The sequence below is a fragment of the Castanea sativa genome, chromosome 2, assembly GCF_040712315.1.
Source record: "Castanea sativa cultivar Marrone di Chiusa Pesio chromosome 2, ASM4071231v1".
Lineage (NCBI taxonomy): Eukaryota > Viridiplantae > Streptophyta > Magnoliopsida > Fagales > Fagaceae > Castanea > Castanea sativa.
Window position 1 is genome coordinate 3,940,064 of NC_134014.1, and position 18,115 is coordinate 3,958,178.

The window sequence follows — 18,115 nt, forward strand, 5'->3', positions numbered from 1 at the left end:
CTAGGTTGAATTGGGGTATATTGTTTTTGGGTCCAATGGGATTCAATGGGTTTTTAGTTAAAACCCAATAATCACTAAGTCTAATTGGGTTGATGTTCATTTAACCCCACTAATAATTGAGTAGGTTTGGGTTCAATTAGAGTGAGTAGATTTAAGTGGACAAATGAGTTTAGACTTACTTTGTCACCCCTACAACAAGTATTTCTCTAGCTAAAATAGTTTTCAACCACAACACGGAAAATTTCTCGCTTGGATAACGTCCGAAGAAACGGGAATAATGTCAACAATCACCAACCAGTAGTCAACATGACGTTCTATTCATCAAGATCAATATGCTAAAAATTTTCATTAACTTTAAAAGTGGTTGTTTTAATTTTGGTTTGGAAGTGACTCACTGTTTTCTAGGATTCATCAATCACTTCTACTATTATTAATTTTTTGGGTTGTGTTAACGCAGTATTATGTCTTCTTTTTTTTTTAGCAACTTTATAATCTTGTAGGCTGTAGAGACAACTTTATAATGAGAAAAAAAATATATTATAATTGGTCCCATAGCCTATATTAAATAACATAGGCTGTAAGACTAACTTTTTGTCTTTTTCTTTTCATTTATCTAATTTTTTTATTAAATGAGACTCACGTTAGTTCAACTTTAATAAATATTATACAGTGCTTGTTAATATTTGCCTTATTTAAATAAATAAAAAATCAGGTACCACTTAAAATAGAATAAAACAATATTTTTGTTATAATTGTCCCCATGGCTGATTGTATGTAGTTGAGAAAAAGTGGTAGTCTATGTGAAAGTGACAAAAAATTAATCATAATTGCCTATATATATATATATATATATATATAACCGAAATCTTTGAACCTCTCACAATTTTTTACATTAGTACAATATTTAAATAAAATAATCATTTTATTTAAATAAAATTATTATTTTTAGTCCAAATTTAACAATGAGTGAAACTCTATCTTTCTAATAAATCTAAGGTAAACTCAAACTCATCATTATCATTTTTTAAAAACAAAATTATTTTTGTTTAATCAAAAATTAATAAGAAGTGGAATTCTATCTCTCTAATAAGTACAACTAAACCTCAAACTTAAAAGTTGATAATCTATATAAAAACAAAAATTCTGATAAGACTAAAAAAAAAAAAACAAAGAAAAAAAGAGACTCACGTTAAAAATATGACTAAAAAAAAAGACTCACATTAAATTATAAAAAATAGAGAAAGAGAGAGAGACCCCTATTAGGGCTTTCTTTCCCCTCCTCAAAGTCCTAACAATTACCACCTCAAAATCCTAAACTTAACTTCACTTTAGAATTCAACCAAAAAAAAAAAGGGAGAGAGAGACTCACGTAACAAAAAAAAGAGTTAGGATTAAGAAAAAAAAAATGACTCCTGTTAGGAGTATCTTTTCTCTCCTCAAAACCTTAGCAATTACCACCTTAAAACCCTAAACCTAATTTCACTTAAGGATTTAAAAAAAAAAAAAAGAGACTAACATAAAAGTAAATAAATAAAGACGCAAACAATCTAATTCAACTTTCTTCTTTGATTAATGAATTTTATGTTAAATTTTTTTATATTGTTATTATTAATAAAATTTCAATTCAACATATGTGGATGTTTGTTTATATTTTTATTAATGAATTTTATCTTTTATGTCGAATTTTTATTTACTTTCATATGTGCTTGAGATTTTCTTTCTATCTTATTCTTTTATTATGTTTAGAATTGATTTTATTTTGAGTATTTGGGTTAATCTCTATATTTATATTGACATTGTTTTCATGGGTTTTGTTTTTAGGTTGAAATTTCTACTAATTTTTTTTTAATTGTATATAGCAGATAAAACATCTCTATTTTTTTGGAGAAAAATTAAAGCTACAACCTATGTCTTCCAGCCTAAAGAACAATAAATTTTTGTTTGGTATGTTATATATAAATTTGTTAAATTTGATTTGATTTTGAAGTAGAATTTGGGGATTCTATAAATTTGGTTTTGTATTTATATCTTAGTAGGTTGATCTTAATTCTTCACCTTAAATACTTTTTATTTAGGTTCATGTGATTTTTTGTTTTCTTATTAAAAGTTATGGTTTTTGGTTGATTAATCATTTGTTTGGATTAATTTCAATTAATTACTTGTTTGGATTCAACATAAAAGATAATGGAATTAGGTATTATAATTTTGATATTGTTCCATGTTTTGAATTGTCTATATTGTTATTATTACGAGAAAGACATATTGCTATTCAAATTTGAAACTTGGTGTGTATTCCTCGTATCATGGTCTTTGTTTATATATTTGCAGTTTATATTAGTTTTGAGTGTGTGTATATATAACTATTAATAGTTTTACTTTATTAATTTAAGAATGTTAAATTACTTTGTAGGTTTCGGTAACTATGCACTTGCAACTCAATAACGTTCAATGTTAGACAACACTTCTAAACTATGGAAAAGTATAGAAGTTAAATATTTCTTCATTTTTTTTCAAAGTCAATAGATTTTCTGTGCATCGCACGAGTTAGCGACTACTATATATATATATATAAAACCAAAGTTTTTAACTTTTTGTTAGCCTCACAAAAACTTTGCCAAGTAGGCTTTCATTTTATTTATTTATTTATTATAACTTTTATTTTTAGTCAACAACTCACCTGCCCTAATTATTTTCTTTCTCCCTCTTCAATCACATCCCATCCCTCAACTCAACCAAACCCCACACCCGTCCTTTTTTTCTCACAAGCGCCAACCAAGAAGATGCAGGGAAAGATGTGGTCAATTCCAGTACTGGTGTAACTCTTTAGGGCATTTAGGGCATGGGATCAAACTCTTTAACGTTACGTTTGATCGGATATGCAAATTCCAATTCTGATTGACATTCAATTCGTGTTCCAAGGCAATCAGCAGAGTAAGGGTCGGAGAGAGATTAATATCCGTTTATTTTGCTGAAACTAAAATTTTTTGTGTGTAAAGTACTATAAATAAAAATAAAAGTTAGCTGTATAACAAGACTCATGAATAATATTAAAAAGTGTAATAAGACCCATTAATAGTATAAAAAATAAGCTAAATAGTAAAATAAACGGCCAAAATTAATCATGACATACCGACCCATTGTGTTTTTTGAAGAAGCTTATGGTATGATGGGAATTGAAAATTTTAAAATAGAAGAGACATACACATGGTGATATACGTGTAGGCCTATAATCGAACCTGCAATTTGGATGGTGTGTTGGCATGCCCTACCTCCTATGTAATCTATATATAAAACCGAAACCTTTGAAACTCTCACAATTTTTCACGTCAGCACAATATTTAAATAGAATTATTTTTGTTTAGTCTAAACTTAACAAGTAGTAAAACTCTATCTCTCTAACAAGTCCAACTTAAACTCAAACTCATCATTTTTTTTAAACAAAATTATTTTTGTTTAATCCAAACTTAACTAAAAGTGAAACTATATTTCTCTAACAAGTTCAACTTAAACTCAAACTCAAACATTATTATTATTATTATTATTATTATTATCTCTCTACTTCACTAACATGATATTTTATGATACAATGCAAACTTATAGCCATGGATTATTCTTTTGAATGTAACTCAATCTTTTTTTTATATTTTTCTATTTTTATTTCATATATATTTTGTTTTGTTTCAATAATTTCTAAGCCGTGAATTATTTTATTCTTTAATATTTTTTACTCTTTCAAAAGTTTTAATATCTGAATTTTTAAGTTATTTTTTGCAGTATCTGAAATTGCCTGACAAATTTTTTGTAAGCCATTACACGTTCAAACCATGGCTTTTTCATCAAATTGTAACACAAATTGAAGTCATACAAGAGCAAATAATGTAATGGTGTAGTTTCTTAAATATTATAAAATTATTCTAGTCTACTTCACAAATAAGTAGATTCTCGTGCATAGCACAAATTAGTGACTAGTAGTCTTATAGCATTGTAAGCTTTGATAATCAATAAAGTTACGTGGTTTTGACCTCAAAAGGATAAAAAGTAAAAACCTTATCCTAATGTGACTAATAAACCATCTCTTTTGATTGCACTTTATAGCATTTTGATGGTGTCGTGTTTTAGTGCATATAATTTTGCCAATCAAGCACCAGTAGTTTTAGATTGGCATTATAGTAGCCAATTAAGCTAGGTTAGGTCTCTCTCTCAAAAAAAAAAAAAAATGAAGCTAGGTTAGGTTGCTAACATTACTATTTACAATCTTTGGGACATACATTGAGTGATAGATAGTATCAGTTTGATCTAAGTGTACTACACATCAGAAAAAAAAACTTATTGTTATTTTCTCTTTGAGACTTTCATTAATTTATTTTCTGTACTACACATATAAGTAGGCTTCTATGCATCGCTTGGGTTTGCTGCTAGCAATTGTAAAAAATTGTGATTTTTAACGTGGTAATAGAATTAGTGAATTACTCTTTAATTTTCTTTTTTCCTTCTATGCCATAACACATACTTTATGCAAGACAACATCCTTTACGTATATAGAGGGGAACGCCCTTCACTATGTGCTGGTTTGGATCCAGCTTATTAGTGCTGCGTCTGCGTTTTGCTTCTTTTTTTTTTTTTTTTTTTAACCCAACCGCAAGGTTGGACTTTTCAGCCATGAACAGTGCACAAATGCACTGTTCATGAGTCCCACAAATTTTACTTTTCAGCAACTTTTTCATTAAAAATAGGTCCCACGGTACTATTCACACATTTAAAAATTATTTTGCTACAGTGTTTTCAGTTTTCAATTTTCAGTTTCAGCAAAATAAGTTCTATCCAAACGGACCCTATATATCCCATAGGATTTGATTATTAGAAATAACAAAATCAAAAAGAAGAGAATGCTCCACCACTTTGCTTCTGTTATCCCCTTTAAATCTAGTCTAATCTCTCTCTCTCTCTCTCTCCTGGAAATAAAATTCCAAAAGGATTTTCATTGGAAATTCACAATTCATATTCTCTGTCCTCCCAATCTCTTTTTAACTCTAATTTGTGATCTTTATAATAGCACCTCATGGACACTAACTAATTTGACTATCTATAACCTATAAAAAAAAAATTGATTTCATAGAATAAGAGTGGTAAAAGACATTAAACTCAATCAACCTACACAATTAAGATACTTCTACCAAGTACCAACCCTTCATGAATAGAAATTAAGCCAATCTAAACCATCCTTTTATACATATGCATGTGTTAGATGTTGAAGTTGTAAGTTATTATCAATAGTCCAGGGGCAGCGCTACGTTGTAGTCAAGGGGTTCAAATGAACCCCCTGACATGAAAAAAAAATTATATATATAATATTTTAAATAAAATAAAAAATTGTTTTGAACCCCTTATTATGAACATTTGCACACCTTGAAAACCCTGAAAGCCCAGTTGAATTCAGTTTTAAACTCCAAAAAAAAAAAAAAGAGTTGGTCTTTAATCTCAGGGAAAAAAAAAGAAAAAAAGAAAAAAAAAAAAGGCCAAACCAAACCTAAGAGGAAAAAATGTAGTCTTCTTCCAATATCCCTCTTCACTCTCCAAACCCAAAGAAAAAAGGTAGCCACTTCACCCACAAACAATCTGTTGCCATCTTACTCAGATCTACCGCCACATCGCCAACGCCTGAACAGTCCTTGATCTACCGCCACCACTACTTGATCTGGTATTTTCATCTCTCTTACATTCACTACGAGAGTGTGTGTTTATAGTATTTTGATAGACTTCTGTCAGTGAATCAGGGTGTGTGTGTGGGGGGGCCGGGGTTATAGTGTTTCGATACTTTGGTGGAGTTTGGATAGGCGTTTCTGCGTCCGCGTTTTGGTTTTTTTTTTTTTTTTTCCTCCAGCCGCAAGTGTTGACCCAATTTTCTGTGAACAGTGCATTCGTGCACTGTTCACGGACCCACAAATTTCACTTTTCAGCAATTTTTTCATTAAAAATGGGTCTCACGGTACTATTCACACATTTTAAAATTATTTTGCTACAGTGTTTTCAATTTTCAATTTTCAGCAATAAGTTCTATCCAAACGGACCCTTTATCTTTGAGTTCTGAGTCTTTGGCTAGTTGATTGTCTCTTTCTATGCACCTGTACTATTAAGTTTTTGTAGTATTTGATATTAAGTATTGAGTTATGAGTTTTTTCTTTTGCTTTTTTGAGTCTTTGACCGTAGTGTGTGGGATTGATTGTTGCTACGTTGGTGGGTCAGTACCTTAAATGAAGAGTTGTAAAGAAAATATAAAATAATTTATCAAAATGTCTAGCAAATTCATAAAAAATTGGTAAAGAGTAAAAAATATAAACTAATAAATTAAAGTATCCTAAGTAATAATAATTGAAGTTCACTTACAACAATAATTAATATGTTATTGGATTAAAAAAAAAATGTGTCAAATGAACTTATAGTGTTTTTTTTAATAGATTTTATAAAATTTATGTTTCTTATTGATCTCTTGGAACAAATATCCTAGAGCCGCCACTGCAATAATCCAACTTTAACTAATGATATTTTGAGTTGAATTATGGGTGATTGATTGATTGTCATGACTCAACTCTCTCAGAATGAGCTTCCTCATTCATACTGGGAAGCTAATCAATATTGTGGGGTTACTCTATCGAAAATAATTATTAGGGCCTCATTAATCGTTTAAAAATTCTAGATTATACTGATCATGTTATTTCTCTATTTGTAATTTTGGATTAAGTTGATTATTGGGTGTGCCATTTCTACAATCAACAAACAATATCATGTCCCTACCATGATTGCTCTGATCTAATAATAAATAGCTTCGCATCTTTAATGTCTTCTCCATGAATTATTGCTGTGAATGGACCCAACTGCTTTTCCATAATATCATATATGTACACTCCTTTTTTCCACTCTATCTCACCTGCTATTTCTCACTTGCTAGACATACTTGACCATTAGACTTTATCTCACTTGCTGTGAAGAATTTCCATAATATCATATATAGTGAGGAAGTTAGTGGGCATGAGCCATTGCTGTGAATTTCAACCATATGTCCCACTTGCTGGGAATGGACCCAACTGCTTTTCCATGAAATATTCTTCTAATGGTCAAGTACGTCTCCTACAAGTCTCTCTACAGTTTTCAATAACAACAAATAATTAAAAAAGTCATGGCAAAAAGAAAACACACTATAAAGTAGTAAGATCAACTTTATTTCAAATATAATTTATAGTTTATATTAAACTTTACCAATCAATTAAAAATTTAAAAGTATATCAAGTACTAAACAAAAAATGTCACACTATCAAGGAAATAAAATCTCTGTACATTTCAAGTGTTCAGCATATAGATTTGGACAAAGTAGAACCAAGTCAGTGGCCCTCTGCCCTCTCTCTCTCTCTCTCTCTCTCTCACATATGGCTTCCATTACCAAAGAGGTAGAGAAAGAGCTTATCCCATTCGTCCGTCTCTACAAGGACGGCTCAGTTGAGAGATTAGGGAACTCTCCCTATGTGCCTCCATCGCCACAAGACACAGAAACTGGAGTCTCATCAAAAGACATCACCATTTCACAAGACCCCTCCATCTCTGCTCGTCTCTACCTCCCAAAACTCAACCAACCCCACCACCAAAAGCTCCCCATCTTGATCTACTTCCATGGCGGAGGCTTCTGCATCGAATCCGCCTTCTCCTCTGATCACCAGCGGTACCTCAACAGTTTGGTCTCTCAAGCTCAAGTTGTGGCTGTATCAGTTGAGTATAGACTAGCTCCTGAGCACCTTCTCCCCATTGCTTATGAAGATAGCTGGGCTGCTCTCCAATGGGTTGCATCACACTTCATAGATGATAATGTTGTCATCAAAGAACCATGGTTGATCAATCATGGTGACTTTAACCGAGTTTTTCTTGGCGGTGATAGTGCAGGAGCTAATATTGTACACAACATAGCCCTTCGAGCTGGGGTTGAAGGGTTGCATGGGGGTGTTAGAATTACAGGAGCTTTTCTTACACATCCTTTCTTCTGGGGCTTAAAGCCAGTGGGATCAGAATACACTGCTGAACGTGAAAAAGGACTGGCTTATTCGATTTGGAACCTAGTATATCCATCGGCACCTGGTGGTATAGACAATCCAATGATCAATCCGTTCGGTCCAGGAGCACCAAGCTTGGCTGGACTTGGTTGCTCTCGGTTGCTTGTGACCGTGTCTGAAAAGGATAGGCTGAGGGATAGGGGTATTATGTACTACAACGCAGCGAAAGAAAGTGAATGGAAAGGTGAAGTAGAGTTGATTGAAGTTGAAGGAGAGGGCCATGCTTTTCAGATTTTGGATTGTGGGACTGAGAATGCTAATAATTTGATCAAACGCTTGGCTTCTTTTCTCCTCAAGTAAAATGATCCTTCTCTGGTGGTCTTGTTATTTGGTATCTTTTATATGTAAACCCAAATGTTAGTTCTTCAAAGTTTCAAAATAATTTTTACATTTTATATGTAATACCCAAATGCTAGACCATGGATCATTTGTACTTCGATTGCTAATGAAGATTCTTAGCAGATGTTTTTATGGAAAGCAGGCAAGTGTTTTGAGGAAACTACTTGTACACTGGCTTTACCAACTGCAATTTACTATATTTGGCTTGCCTGATTGTAATGCTAGAGCATAGAATCCACATTAATGCTAGTTCAGGTAGATTGTCTTTCACTAATTAAGAGCAGAACATGACCAAAATACATTCATAAATGTTTGGGACTCCAATCTAGCTAAGGTCATGGCTTCTAACTTCTAAGATAATCCATTCGTGACCAGCAAAAAACAAATTTTGTATCTCTTTCTGCTGAAATTTTTGCAGGTCTTTCACCATAACTGTTAGTTGCCCGGGTGGATTGGATCCTTCTTTCTAGTGAAGATGTCTTCTTCTTCTTCTTCTTCTTCTTCTTCTTCTTCTTCTTCTTTTTGCTAGCCTCTGAATTTTTGAAAAAAATAATTATTAGTATATGGTTTTTATAAATATTATTGAACTATAAGGTCATTCACTTTATTTAAATTATTTAATTATATGTAAGTTGCATTTTAAAAATCTCTAACATATATATCATTAATTGTTGATTTAATGGCATTTTTACTTTGTTCTTTTTACAAGAAGTAGAATCTTATATATATCAATCAGATTTTACGATCCGAATTCTCCAGACATTCTCACCAATTTTACAGAGAATCCCAATTTTAATAGCCCACACAGCCATAGTCCTCCATAAAGCATGGCTGCATGTAAATATTCTACTAGCCATGCCATGGAGATAAAGAGTACTCTTTCCCAAAAAGAGGACATCATCCTAGTGCCACACCTTTAACCTCTAAGATTTCTACCAATTGACTTGAGAAATAGAGGACAATAGCCCACACCCACTATGCATAATTAGTCTTTGTCTCCCACCCACCATGCATTTGACCCAACGCTAATATGGATTTTTTTTCCAATCAATAACTTGTCACATTGAGATATTTTTTATGACTCTATCCTTATTATAACACAAATTTTTTTTCACAACTATTCAAATAGTATATTGTGATTTGTGACCAACAAAGGTGGTGAAAGTAACTAATACATGTAGAAGTGGTATTAAACCTAAACGGTACCAATCATAACTTATTACTTTAATGGGAAAAAAATTATACTTTTAGCATCATTCTTAGTCTAGCTTTATGTTATCTTTATTCAAATTGTGCCAGTAATATCAATGTTAAAGCAATATTGGTTCTGTAGTACTCATGAGATTGAGACACTCTAACCATGAATAGACACACAAAGAAAAAGAAGTTATACTTTGGTTTTGAACTTTCCGCATCTGATTGCATGGCTATAAATTAAAAGGTGGGATTGCAAATTAGACATAATCATGGAAATAGGATTTTGAGTTACTCTCAGTCTGTTAGTAAAAAAATGTGAATAGATTCTTTTTAATGAGTGTCTTAAGAACACAATACAAAGAATATTAAATGTTTAAAAGAAACGAATTAAAATTGAAAAAAATTTACTGATATGTGGATACAAAATTCAAGGTTGTTGTATGTATGTATGTTTTTTTTTTTAAATTAATGTACAATTTAACTTTATTTTTTGAAAACAAAAATCATTTTTTGCAACAATGATTGTTTTTATATAGAAACTCATCAGGTTACATATAGTCTACCCTTTAAAGTCAGATTTCTATTTTTCTCAATTTCACTCAAACAAAGAATAGCAAAATGTACCAACTTCAAACGGTCATTATTTACAGCCAGATGTTTGCTTTCTTAATGAAACAAGATTCACTTAGAAATTATTTATGATGATAAATGTTCAAAAGATCATTAACTTACCATTTTTGAGCAAATCAAAACCTCATCATTTTTTAATAGCTTTTAACCTAAACTTAACCCTAATATAATTATATTGATAGCATCCATTTTTTTTTTATGAAAGATACCATCCATATTTGATTAGATTACAGTTCTAAAAACTTTTGACATAAGAATTTATCCAACAAACCTAACAGCTTTTAACCTATATATATTGCTGATTGATAATGTTTTTTTTTTTATAAATTCAATAATTTGATAAGAAAAATTGTAATTATATATGTTGCCCCAAAGCTTCTTATCAATATCTAGCATCGCAGCACGCTTAGATAGCAAATTTTTTTTTAATTTTTGAATTGTATTTGAGATGATAAATTATTATAAGAATTAATGATATTATTTTATTATACACTAATTATAACAAATCAAAAAAAATTATGAAAAGTTATTAATCCCTCATTTTTTTTCAACTATGAGTTAGATAAAAGTAAATTTATTACTGCAAAACGGAAAGATGATGAAAAATAAAAGTAAATTTGTGAATATCATTATATTTATTATTTGATTAAATAAGATTTAAAATGATGTGATATTATATACCCTTTTAGAACTCAATAAAACTAAAATGATGTGCAGTATACATATTCGGTTTGAAGTACTCTTGAAAGGAACTAGAATCCCATTTTCCAGTCATGTACTTCTCCAAAAATGATGGCAAAATGATGATACGAACACGAAGTACTGTGTAACACTCATAGGTAGAATTGCGTTATAGCCCTTTAATGAAGTGCAACTGCTAACTGATAAGTAGGTAGCATTGCTTTAAAGGTAGCTAGCATTAATTGCTTTATATAACCTTGTATGATCGTTTTGTAACTTTGTCTTTAGAGGCGGTTTAGCTTTTTAATGAAAATCCTGTTTACCAAAAAAATCTGCTAACTGATAATGCAGCTCATTCATTATTTCACCCAACCACGTTACGTGCCAGACCTCATTTTGCTCATTATATATATATGTATTGGATGGTGCTTATTAGGGAAACTGTGACTTCAATGTGCAGTTTGTTCATGTGAAAGCTTGTATGATAGGAACTGATTTTTACATTTATTTCTTTGCATCCACCCACTCCATCTCTCTGTGATTCTTGACTCTTACTCTCTGAATTCAGTACGTACCATACTACAATCTCTCTCTTTATCTCTCTCTCTCTCTCTCTCTCTCTCTCTCTACAAGGCTTCAATGGCTTCCACCACCAAAGAAGTAGCCATTGAGCTTCTTCCCCTCATCCGAGTCTACACTGACGGCTCGGTGGAACGCTTGTTTGGTTCGCCAATTGTCCCACCATCACCTGATCAAGACCCAGAAACCGGAGTCTCATCCAAAGACTACCATCTCAGACAACCCATCAATCTCAGCCCGCCTCTACCTCCCAAAACTCACTCCCCATAACCAAAACCAAAAGCTCCCCATCTTGGTCTACTTCCATGGAGGCGCCTTCTGCATCGAATCAGCCTTCTCCCTCTTCTCCCATCGCTACCTCAACAGCATCGTCTCCGAAGCCACTGTTGTGGGCATCTCGGTCGAGTACAGACTTGCACCAGAGCACCCTCTTCCAGCTTGTTACGAAGACTGCTGGGCTGCACTTCAATGGGTTGCCTCTCACTCAGCTGGTAACGGTAAAGAACCATGGCTAATCAATCATGGTGACTTCGAAAGAATTTATATAGGGGGTGACAGTTCTGGAGCCAATACAGCACATAACTTAGCCCTGCGAGCTGGGACTGAGAGCTTGCCTGGTGGTGTTAAAATTTCTGGTGCTTTTCTTTCTCAGCCTTACTTTTGGGGTTCGAAGCCAATAGGATCAGAGTCTAAGGAAGGACATGAGAAGAGCTTGACTTCTTTAATTTGGAGCTTAGTGTATCCCTCCGCAACTGGAGGCATTGACAGTCCACTGATCAATCCATTGGGGCCTGGTGCGCCAAGCTTGGCTGGACTTGCTTGTGATAAGCTGCTTGTGTGTGTAGCTGAGAAGGATATGTTGAGGGACAGAGGTGTTTGGTATTGTGATGAAGTGAAGAAGAGTGGGTGGAAAGGTGAAGTAGAATTGTTTGAAGTGAAAGGAGAAGATCATGCTTTCCATTTCCTCAATGTTGAGGCTGAGAATGCTAAGGCTGTGATCAAACGCTTGGCTTCTTGTCTCAAGTAAATCTGTTCCATCATCAAATTACTAGCTATAAGGAATATGTTTGGGACTGTAATAGCCATAATATTGAAGCATTTATGTGTAGAGAGAGAAAATTTTCGACCTATCACAAGCTCACGCGTCATTATATACTATCAAGTCCACAAATTTCAGGCAATTACAAAACGTCACGTACTGCTGCTAGGTTTTACTATTACTATTCAAAAACCAATAGAAATTTGCCAAGTATCGTTGAAATAGGGGCATAAAATGCATGCAAAAAAAAAAATCATGCATTAGCATGTGTAAGCAATGACACAAGCAATCCAGCGTGTGTAAGCGATGACATAAGTAGACCAATCAAGCTGTGAAATGTGTCACCAATCAGACTCCGCCACGTGTCACTCACCCACCCCCAAACTCCTATAAATATAAGTCTTCCTAAGGCATTTCAAGGGACACCAAGCCATCTAGAACATAAGCAGCATCAAAAAAGATTCAAAAGTACTCAGAAGTACAGAAGCTCTGCAAGAATCAAGCCTCAAAGCCTTCAAGAACTTCAACCTCAAAACCAAAGAACATTCGAAGCAAAACCATCCAAGCTATCAACCTAGATCTTGAAGTTTGCTGGAATCAAGCTCAAAAGTCTCCAGAAACCTCAACAAACCATAAATTAACGAAACTCTATCGATTCAAGCCTCTAAAGTACCAAAGAACTTCCACCACAAACCTTCGAAGATGAAGAATGCGAAGAACACGAAAAACAAAGAATTTCTAACAAGCTCATAGCTAGAGATTCATTGTAATTCTATTTCAAAGGTCTTCGATCTATCCTTCAGTCAAATTGAAGGATTTTTGGTGTTCAAGTCAAAATCATATTATTAAAATTCCAATCAACAAGTCTTTCAAGGAGATCGAATTAGAGGATCACTCTTTTGTAATTTCAGAGAATTGAAACACATATTCATAAATGCAAATTCGCATTTGTGAAACTATTTCACTCGTTTAATAAATTTCAAACTAGAAATTTAGCCGTCTACACCATGAATGCTTCATGAGTCTTGATGCTTTGGTTTTCTCCAAATCTTCCCTTTAGTTGTTTCAGTTAAGTTATGCGGTTTGATTGATCTTTGTGTCAAAGATCATTTGTAGTAAAGTTGGTTTCTTTCAAAGGGATCTGAATTCTAAGAAAAATTCTGATACCACACCAGAATTGCTCGAATTCTAATATTAAGCTGTCTGTCTATCTAACATACTCAAATACTCTTTGATCTTTTTCTTACTCTCATGTGAGATAGTGCCACTCAAAAGTTTCTGCCTGCACATGCCTAAGATCTAAATCTAACCCACATTGGAACCCGAAAAACCTGGAGATCTACAAGTCAAAATTTCTCAAACAGATATTCTCTGCTTAATGGGATGATTGGCTCAAGCAATCCAGGTAAAGAAGACTAGTTTAATTTTACTGGCTCAACCAGATATTCTTTGTTACGTTGTCTTACATACAAAATAATTAAGAAGAAGAAACGTCAAAAATTTAAAGTGAGGAGTGGCTTTCTTCATTCATGACTTGTTTGTCATTTTGCTTGTCATTACTTCAGAGTGTAAACACATAGGCATGGAAATCAGAAACACAAAGAACAGGCCCCAAATACCACTATTGGCAAAATATGTAGTATTTTACTACTATTTGAGAAATATTTAACAATTTATTACTTTTTTAGAACTCGAGTTTCACAAACTTGAATTTGGCACGTTACTCGAGTTCTATAAAAAAAAATGGCCACCATGGCACTTGGAAGTGACAAAGCCAGGATTTTAGGTTGGAGGCAAGATCAGAAGAGAGTAAAATTAATCAGAAAAGTATTAATTGATATTAATAACAAAATAAATAAACAACTATATGCAAATGTAATTTTCATAGAATTTGGGTTTGTAAAAAACACTTGGGTTTGAGACTAAAAAATGTTGGTAAGGAAAGAAAAAAATTGTTTTACAAAACAGAAGTGCTATGAGTAGTTCTAAACTATAAATTATTTTATAACTTTTTTGTCAAAACTCTAATATAGTAGACTATGAATGATTAACAAATACTAACACATAAACTCAATTTTTTTCAACAATCATATCCTACCATGCAACAATTGTGTCAAAAATTTGTGATCATTGACTTTTTTGAGGTGCTATAGTGACTAGTGAGTGAAAGTAGTTTTTTTTTTAATTTTATTCAGAAAAATAGTGGTGGAGAAGTAGATTGTATAAGTGGTTTTATTTTATTATAATATTATTATAAGGTAGGACCCTTTTTTAAAAAAAAAGAGTTGCATTGGCCCCGAATGTGAAATGATTTTTCTGTGATGAACTAATACATAGTACAAGTACAATAGGTATGTAAAAAAACTAATTGTCCTTGTGTATGCAAATAAGATCTTGTACTACATAAAGTAATATTACTTGAGAATTTTTGGGGCGTTAGGGGGCATTTGCCCCCCTCCCTTCCCTCCGCCCTGCCTAGAACTTGAGTTCCATAAACTCGAGTTCCTTACAAATAAAGTTCCACATACTTAAAATTTCTTGCTTACATAGTTTTATTAGCATGCAAACCAACATTGACTAACTTTGCTCTTTGAAGACTTCCAGTTATTGTCTTCCTTGCACCTAACAAATACACAAATGAAGAAGAAGAAACAAAGAGAATCTCCAAGTGGTTCTTTGGTATTTATTGTATGTTAGTTTAGAAAGTACGCTAATGTAGATAGAAAGCTACATCCCTCTACCCCATGTCCAGCACCACTATCAGCTTCATTGGAATAGTTTCCCTTTCGGTTTCCAATATCTTAGATAAAAGAGTTAGAAAGGCATGCAAAGTACACTGATATAATGTGTACGTGGTAAGAGATTTTTGTTTGTTTATTTTTTTGAAAGTAATAATGTGTAGCCGTGTGAGTGCTATTATAAATTTTTTTTTTATTTGGTTACAAGTCTAGTTCTTGTTGCTACAGTGTTTTTTCTCTCCAATCACCAATCCCCTCTACAAGGGACTTATTTATCTATTATATACCCTGTCCTTCTTCATCTCCACTGTCTGCGTGTAGGTCAAATTGCTGACTTTGATCCTTGTCCTATCAACACCTTCTTGAAGTTTTTAGGAGTAGCTGTAAGGCTGCTGGCCACTGTTTAGGTATCACCTCCACATTAATGCGGCCAAAGGGTTAGCTGCAAAGCATTTAATGTGGTGGTAGCAGCTTTCCCTTAGATATTTCTTAGCTTCACTTCTTCCTATTCTTCCCTGATGTTTATCCTTATCAATAAAACCTTCTGAAGCGTTATCCTCGAGGGCAGACCAATCCTTTTGACCTTTGCTTTGCTTAGCCCAGAAGGAATTCCTCCTTAAACCACCTTCCTAAACCTTTGCAGTCATAGTTTGTTCGTGGAGCTCTAACTCTTATGTCTTCCATATAATTTGTCTATCCTTGAACCACTAAGCGTCCTCGAACAAGGCCCACGGCCCAATATATATCGTTGGGCCCTTTATCCCTACAATAGCCCTTCAAAATTTCCTTCTTTTGCTCCTCGGAAAAGAAAGGGAATTTGATACTACAATCTTTGTTCTGTTCTTCCCTCACATCATTCCTATCTATGTAGGTGTCTTTTCAATAGCCTAGAAGTATGCTCCTGACGCTTCAGCATCCGAAACACCCCTGCAATTAATTCCTGCAGCTCCATGTTCCTCACATTCTACAGTACGGTGGGGATCCACCGATTGGAAATTTTTATGGGAATTCGAGCAGGAATTCTCCTGCTTGCTTTTCTCTCTCATATATATATACTGTTCAGAGACCTCATTCGCTTCACTTTATGCACTCAAAAAATTCAAGAGCTAGTCCGAAGAGCCTTTCTTCCTTCCCCTAAGTCGTTTTTAGCCATCTCTTCTTCCTTTCCTCTCTTCTGTCCTTTCTTCTTCTTCTTTTTGTTCATTTAGATATCTTTCTTCCTCGGCCTATCCCATTTCATCTCATCTCTTTAATTTCTTTACTTTTCTTTGCACATATGGGGAGATTCGCTTATTTAGTAAACACTCCCAAGGGTCTAGAGAGTTTTAAGACTTTATATCGAATCCCACCAGGGGTTTCCATTAAATACTGTAAACAGGGAGAGTGGCACACCATGAGGTAGGAGGGAGAAGTCGTAATCCCTATTATTGCCTTTATAGAGGGAGGGGTGACAATCCCCATAAGCATAGTTATAAGGGATTATCTAATAGCTCATAGGCTTTCCCTTACCTAATGTGCCCCCAAAATGTTTGGGATTTTAGGTAGTGTAGACGGCCTTAATGAGAAAATGGGCCTAAACCCCACCCATCACGATGTCAATTGGATTTACAAACTTCACTACTTAAAAGGGTAAGGATATTACCTAAAAACTAGGGTTCTCGAGGTTAGGCTCATCTCATGCTTCCCTAAATCCAACAAAGGCATGAACAAAAACTTTTGAATCATCTCAAGAGAGTGGCACGATGGCCTCCACTGCCCAACGAGAGATGGGATACCAGGTGGGGTTCTTAGGTCTAGGTTTATTACTCTAAAATCACCTCTTTTTCTCTTTTACCTCTTCTACATCCCTTTCTCTCTGTTTGTGTTTGTAATTGAAATTTTCTTTGATTCATGCCATTTTTTTGACAAAAATTTTCTTTGTTTTGCAGATAAGCACACCGTCGTTCCAAACCCAAGTCTTGTCAACCAGCCAAACCTAGACAGAATACTTAAAGCCGAGGTTTTCATTCACAATGACAGTCAGTTACAAGCGACCCACCTCGTCCTCGGCTACAACCCTTTTTTGTCTAGTTTTCAAGAGCCGAAGTGTGTGATCAGGGCGAAAGATCCACGCTTGCACTAGATAAGCATTGCTACTGCGGGTTTCCTCGTCACCGGCCCTACTCCAATAGGTGCACTTGAAGTAACCCTGCCATCTCAGTATATAGCCGGAGAAGCCACCTCTTCCCAGCTTGCTATCAAAGAAAAAAATGAGAAAGAGATAGTTGACGTCTCGAATTCCGAAGACAATTTCAAAGTTTTCAACCTACCCTCCTCCTCGGAAAGCCCAGTTGGTGACTTCAGCCTTCTTCCCCCAGCACAAGTAAGTCACTCACAAGAAGACCCTGCCATCTCGAACTCTATGGTAATCCAACGTAAGACCATATCGAGTCTTCGGGACCTGATGAAGTCCAAGACAGAAGGCCATGTGCCAAAGAAGACTGCCCAGACCAAACCTCCCACCCCTCCATCCACCCAAGCTCAACATCCCGACCCTGCTGATCTTAAAAGGAAGAGGGATCAGAGAGGTAAGGAGGTGATGGAAGGGGTAAAGAGGCACTTTTCCAAGGAAGTTGAGCCCCAAAAGGTAGCCAAACAGGCCAGACTAACGCAGACAGTGGTGGAGAAGAGAGGTGACTCTCAGATAGCTGCTCTAGCTTGGTCTCCTACCCTGTTGTTGGATAGAGCTACCCTGACCGCTGACTCCTCCATCAGGGATTTCCGACAAGGAAGGGTTGGTAAGTCCACCAACTCCCCTCTTTATCTTATTTTTATTA

At 34.3% G+C, this 18,115-nt stretch overlaps 1 protein-coding gene and 1 pseudogene across 1 annotated transcript; both read left to right on the forward strand.

Moving 5' to 3' along the window:
- Window positions 1-7,335: 7,335 nt before the first annotated feature.
- On the forward strand, window positions 7,336-8,573 carry LOC142623641 (2-hydroxyisoflavanone dehydratase-like). Its single transcript, XM_075797084.1, has one exon. It carries the CDS (start codon window positions 7,422-7,424, stop codon window positions 8,394-8,396), a length of 975 nt encoding a protein of 324 aa, XP_075653199.1. The 5' UTR covers window positions 7,336-7,421; the 3' UTR covers window positions 8,397-8,573.
- Window positions 8,574-11,384: 2,811 nt separating this feature from the next.
- On the forward strand, window positions 11,385-12,601 carry LOC142626118 (2-hydroxyisoflavanone dehydratase-like; annotated as a pseudogene).
- Window positions 12,602-18,115: the final 5,514 nt, after the last annotated feature.

Coding starts and splice junctions, on each gene's coding strand:
- LOC142623641 (XM_075797084.1), top strand. CDS start 7,422: ATGGCTTCCATTACCAAAGAGGTAGAGAAAGAGCTTATCCCATTCGTC.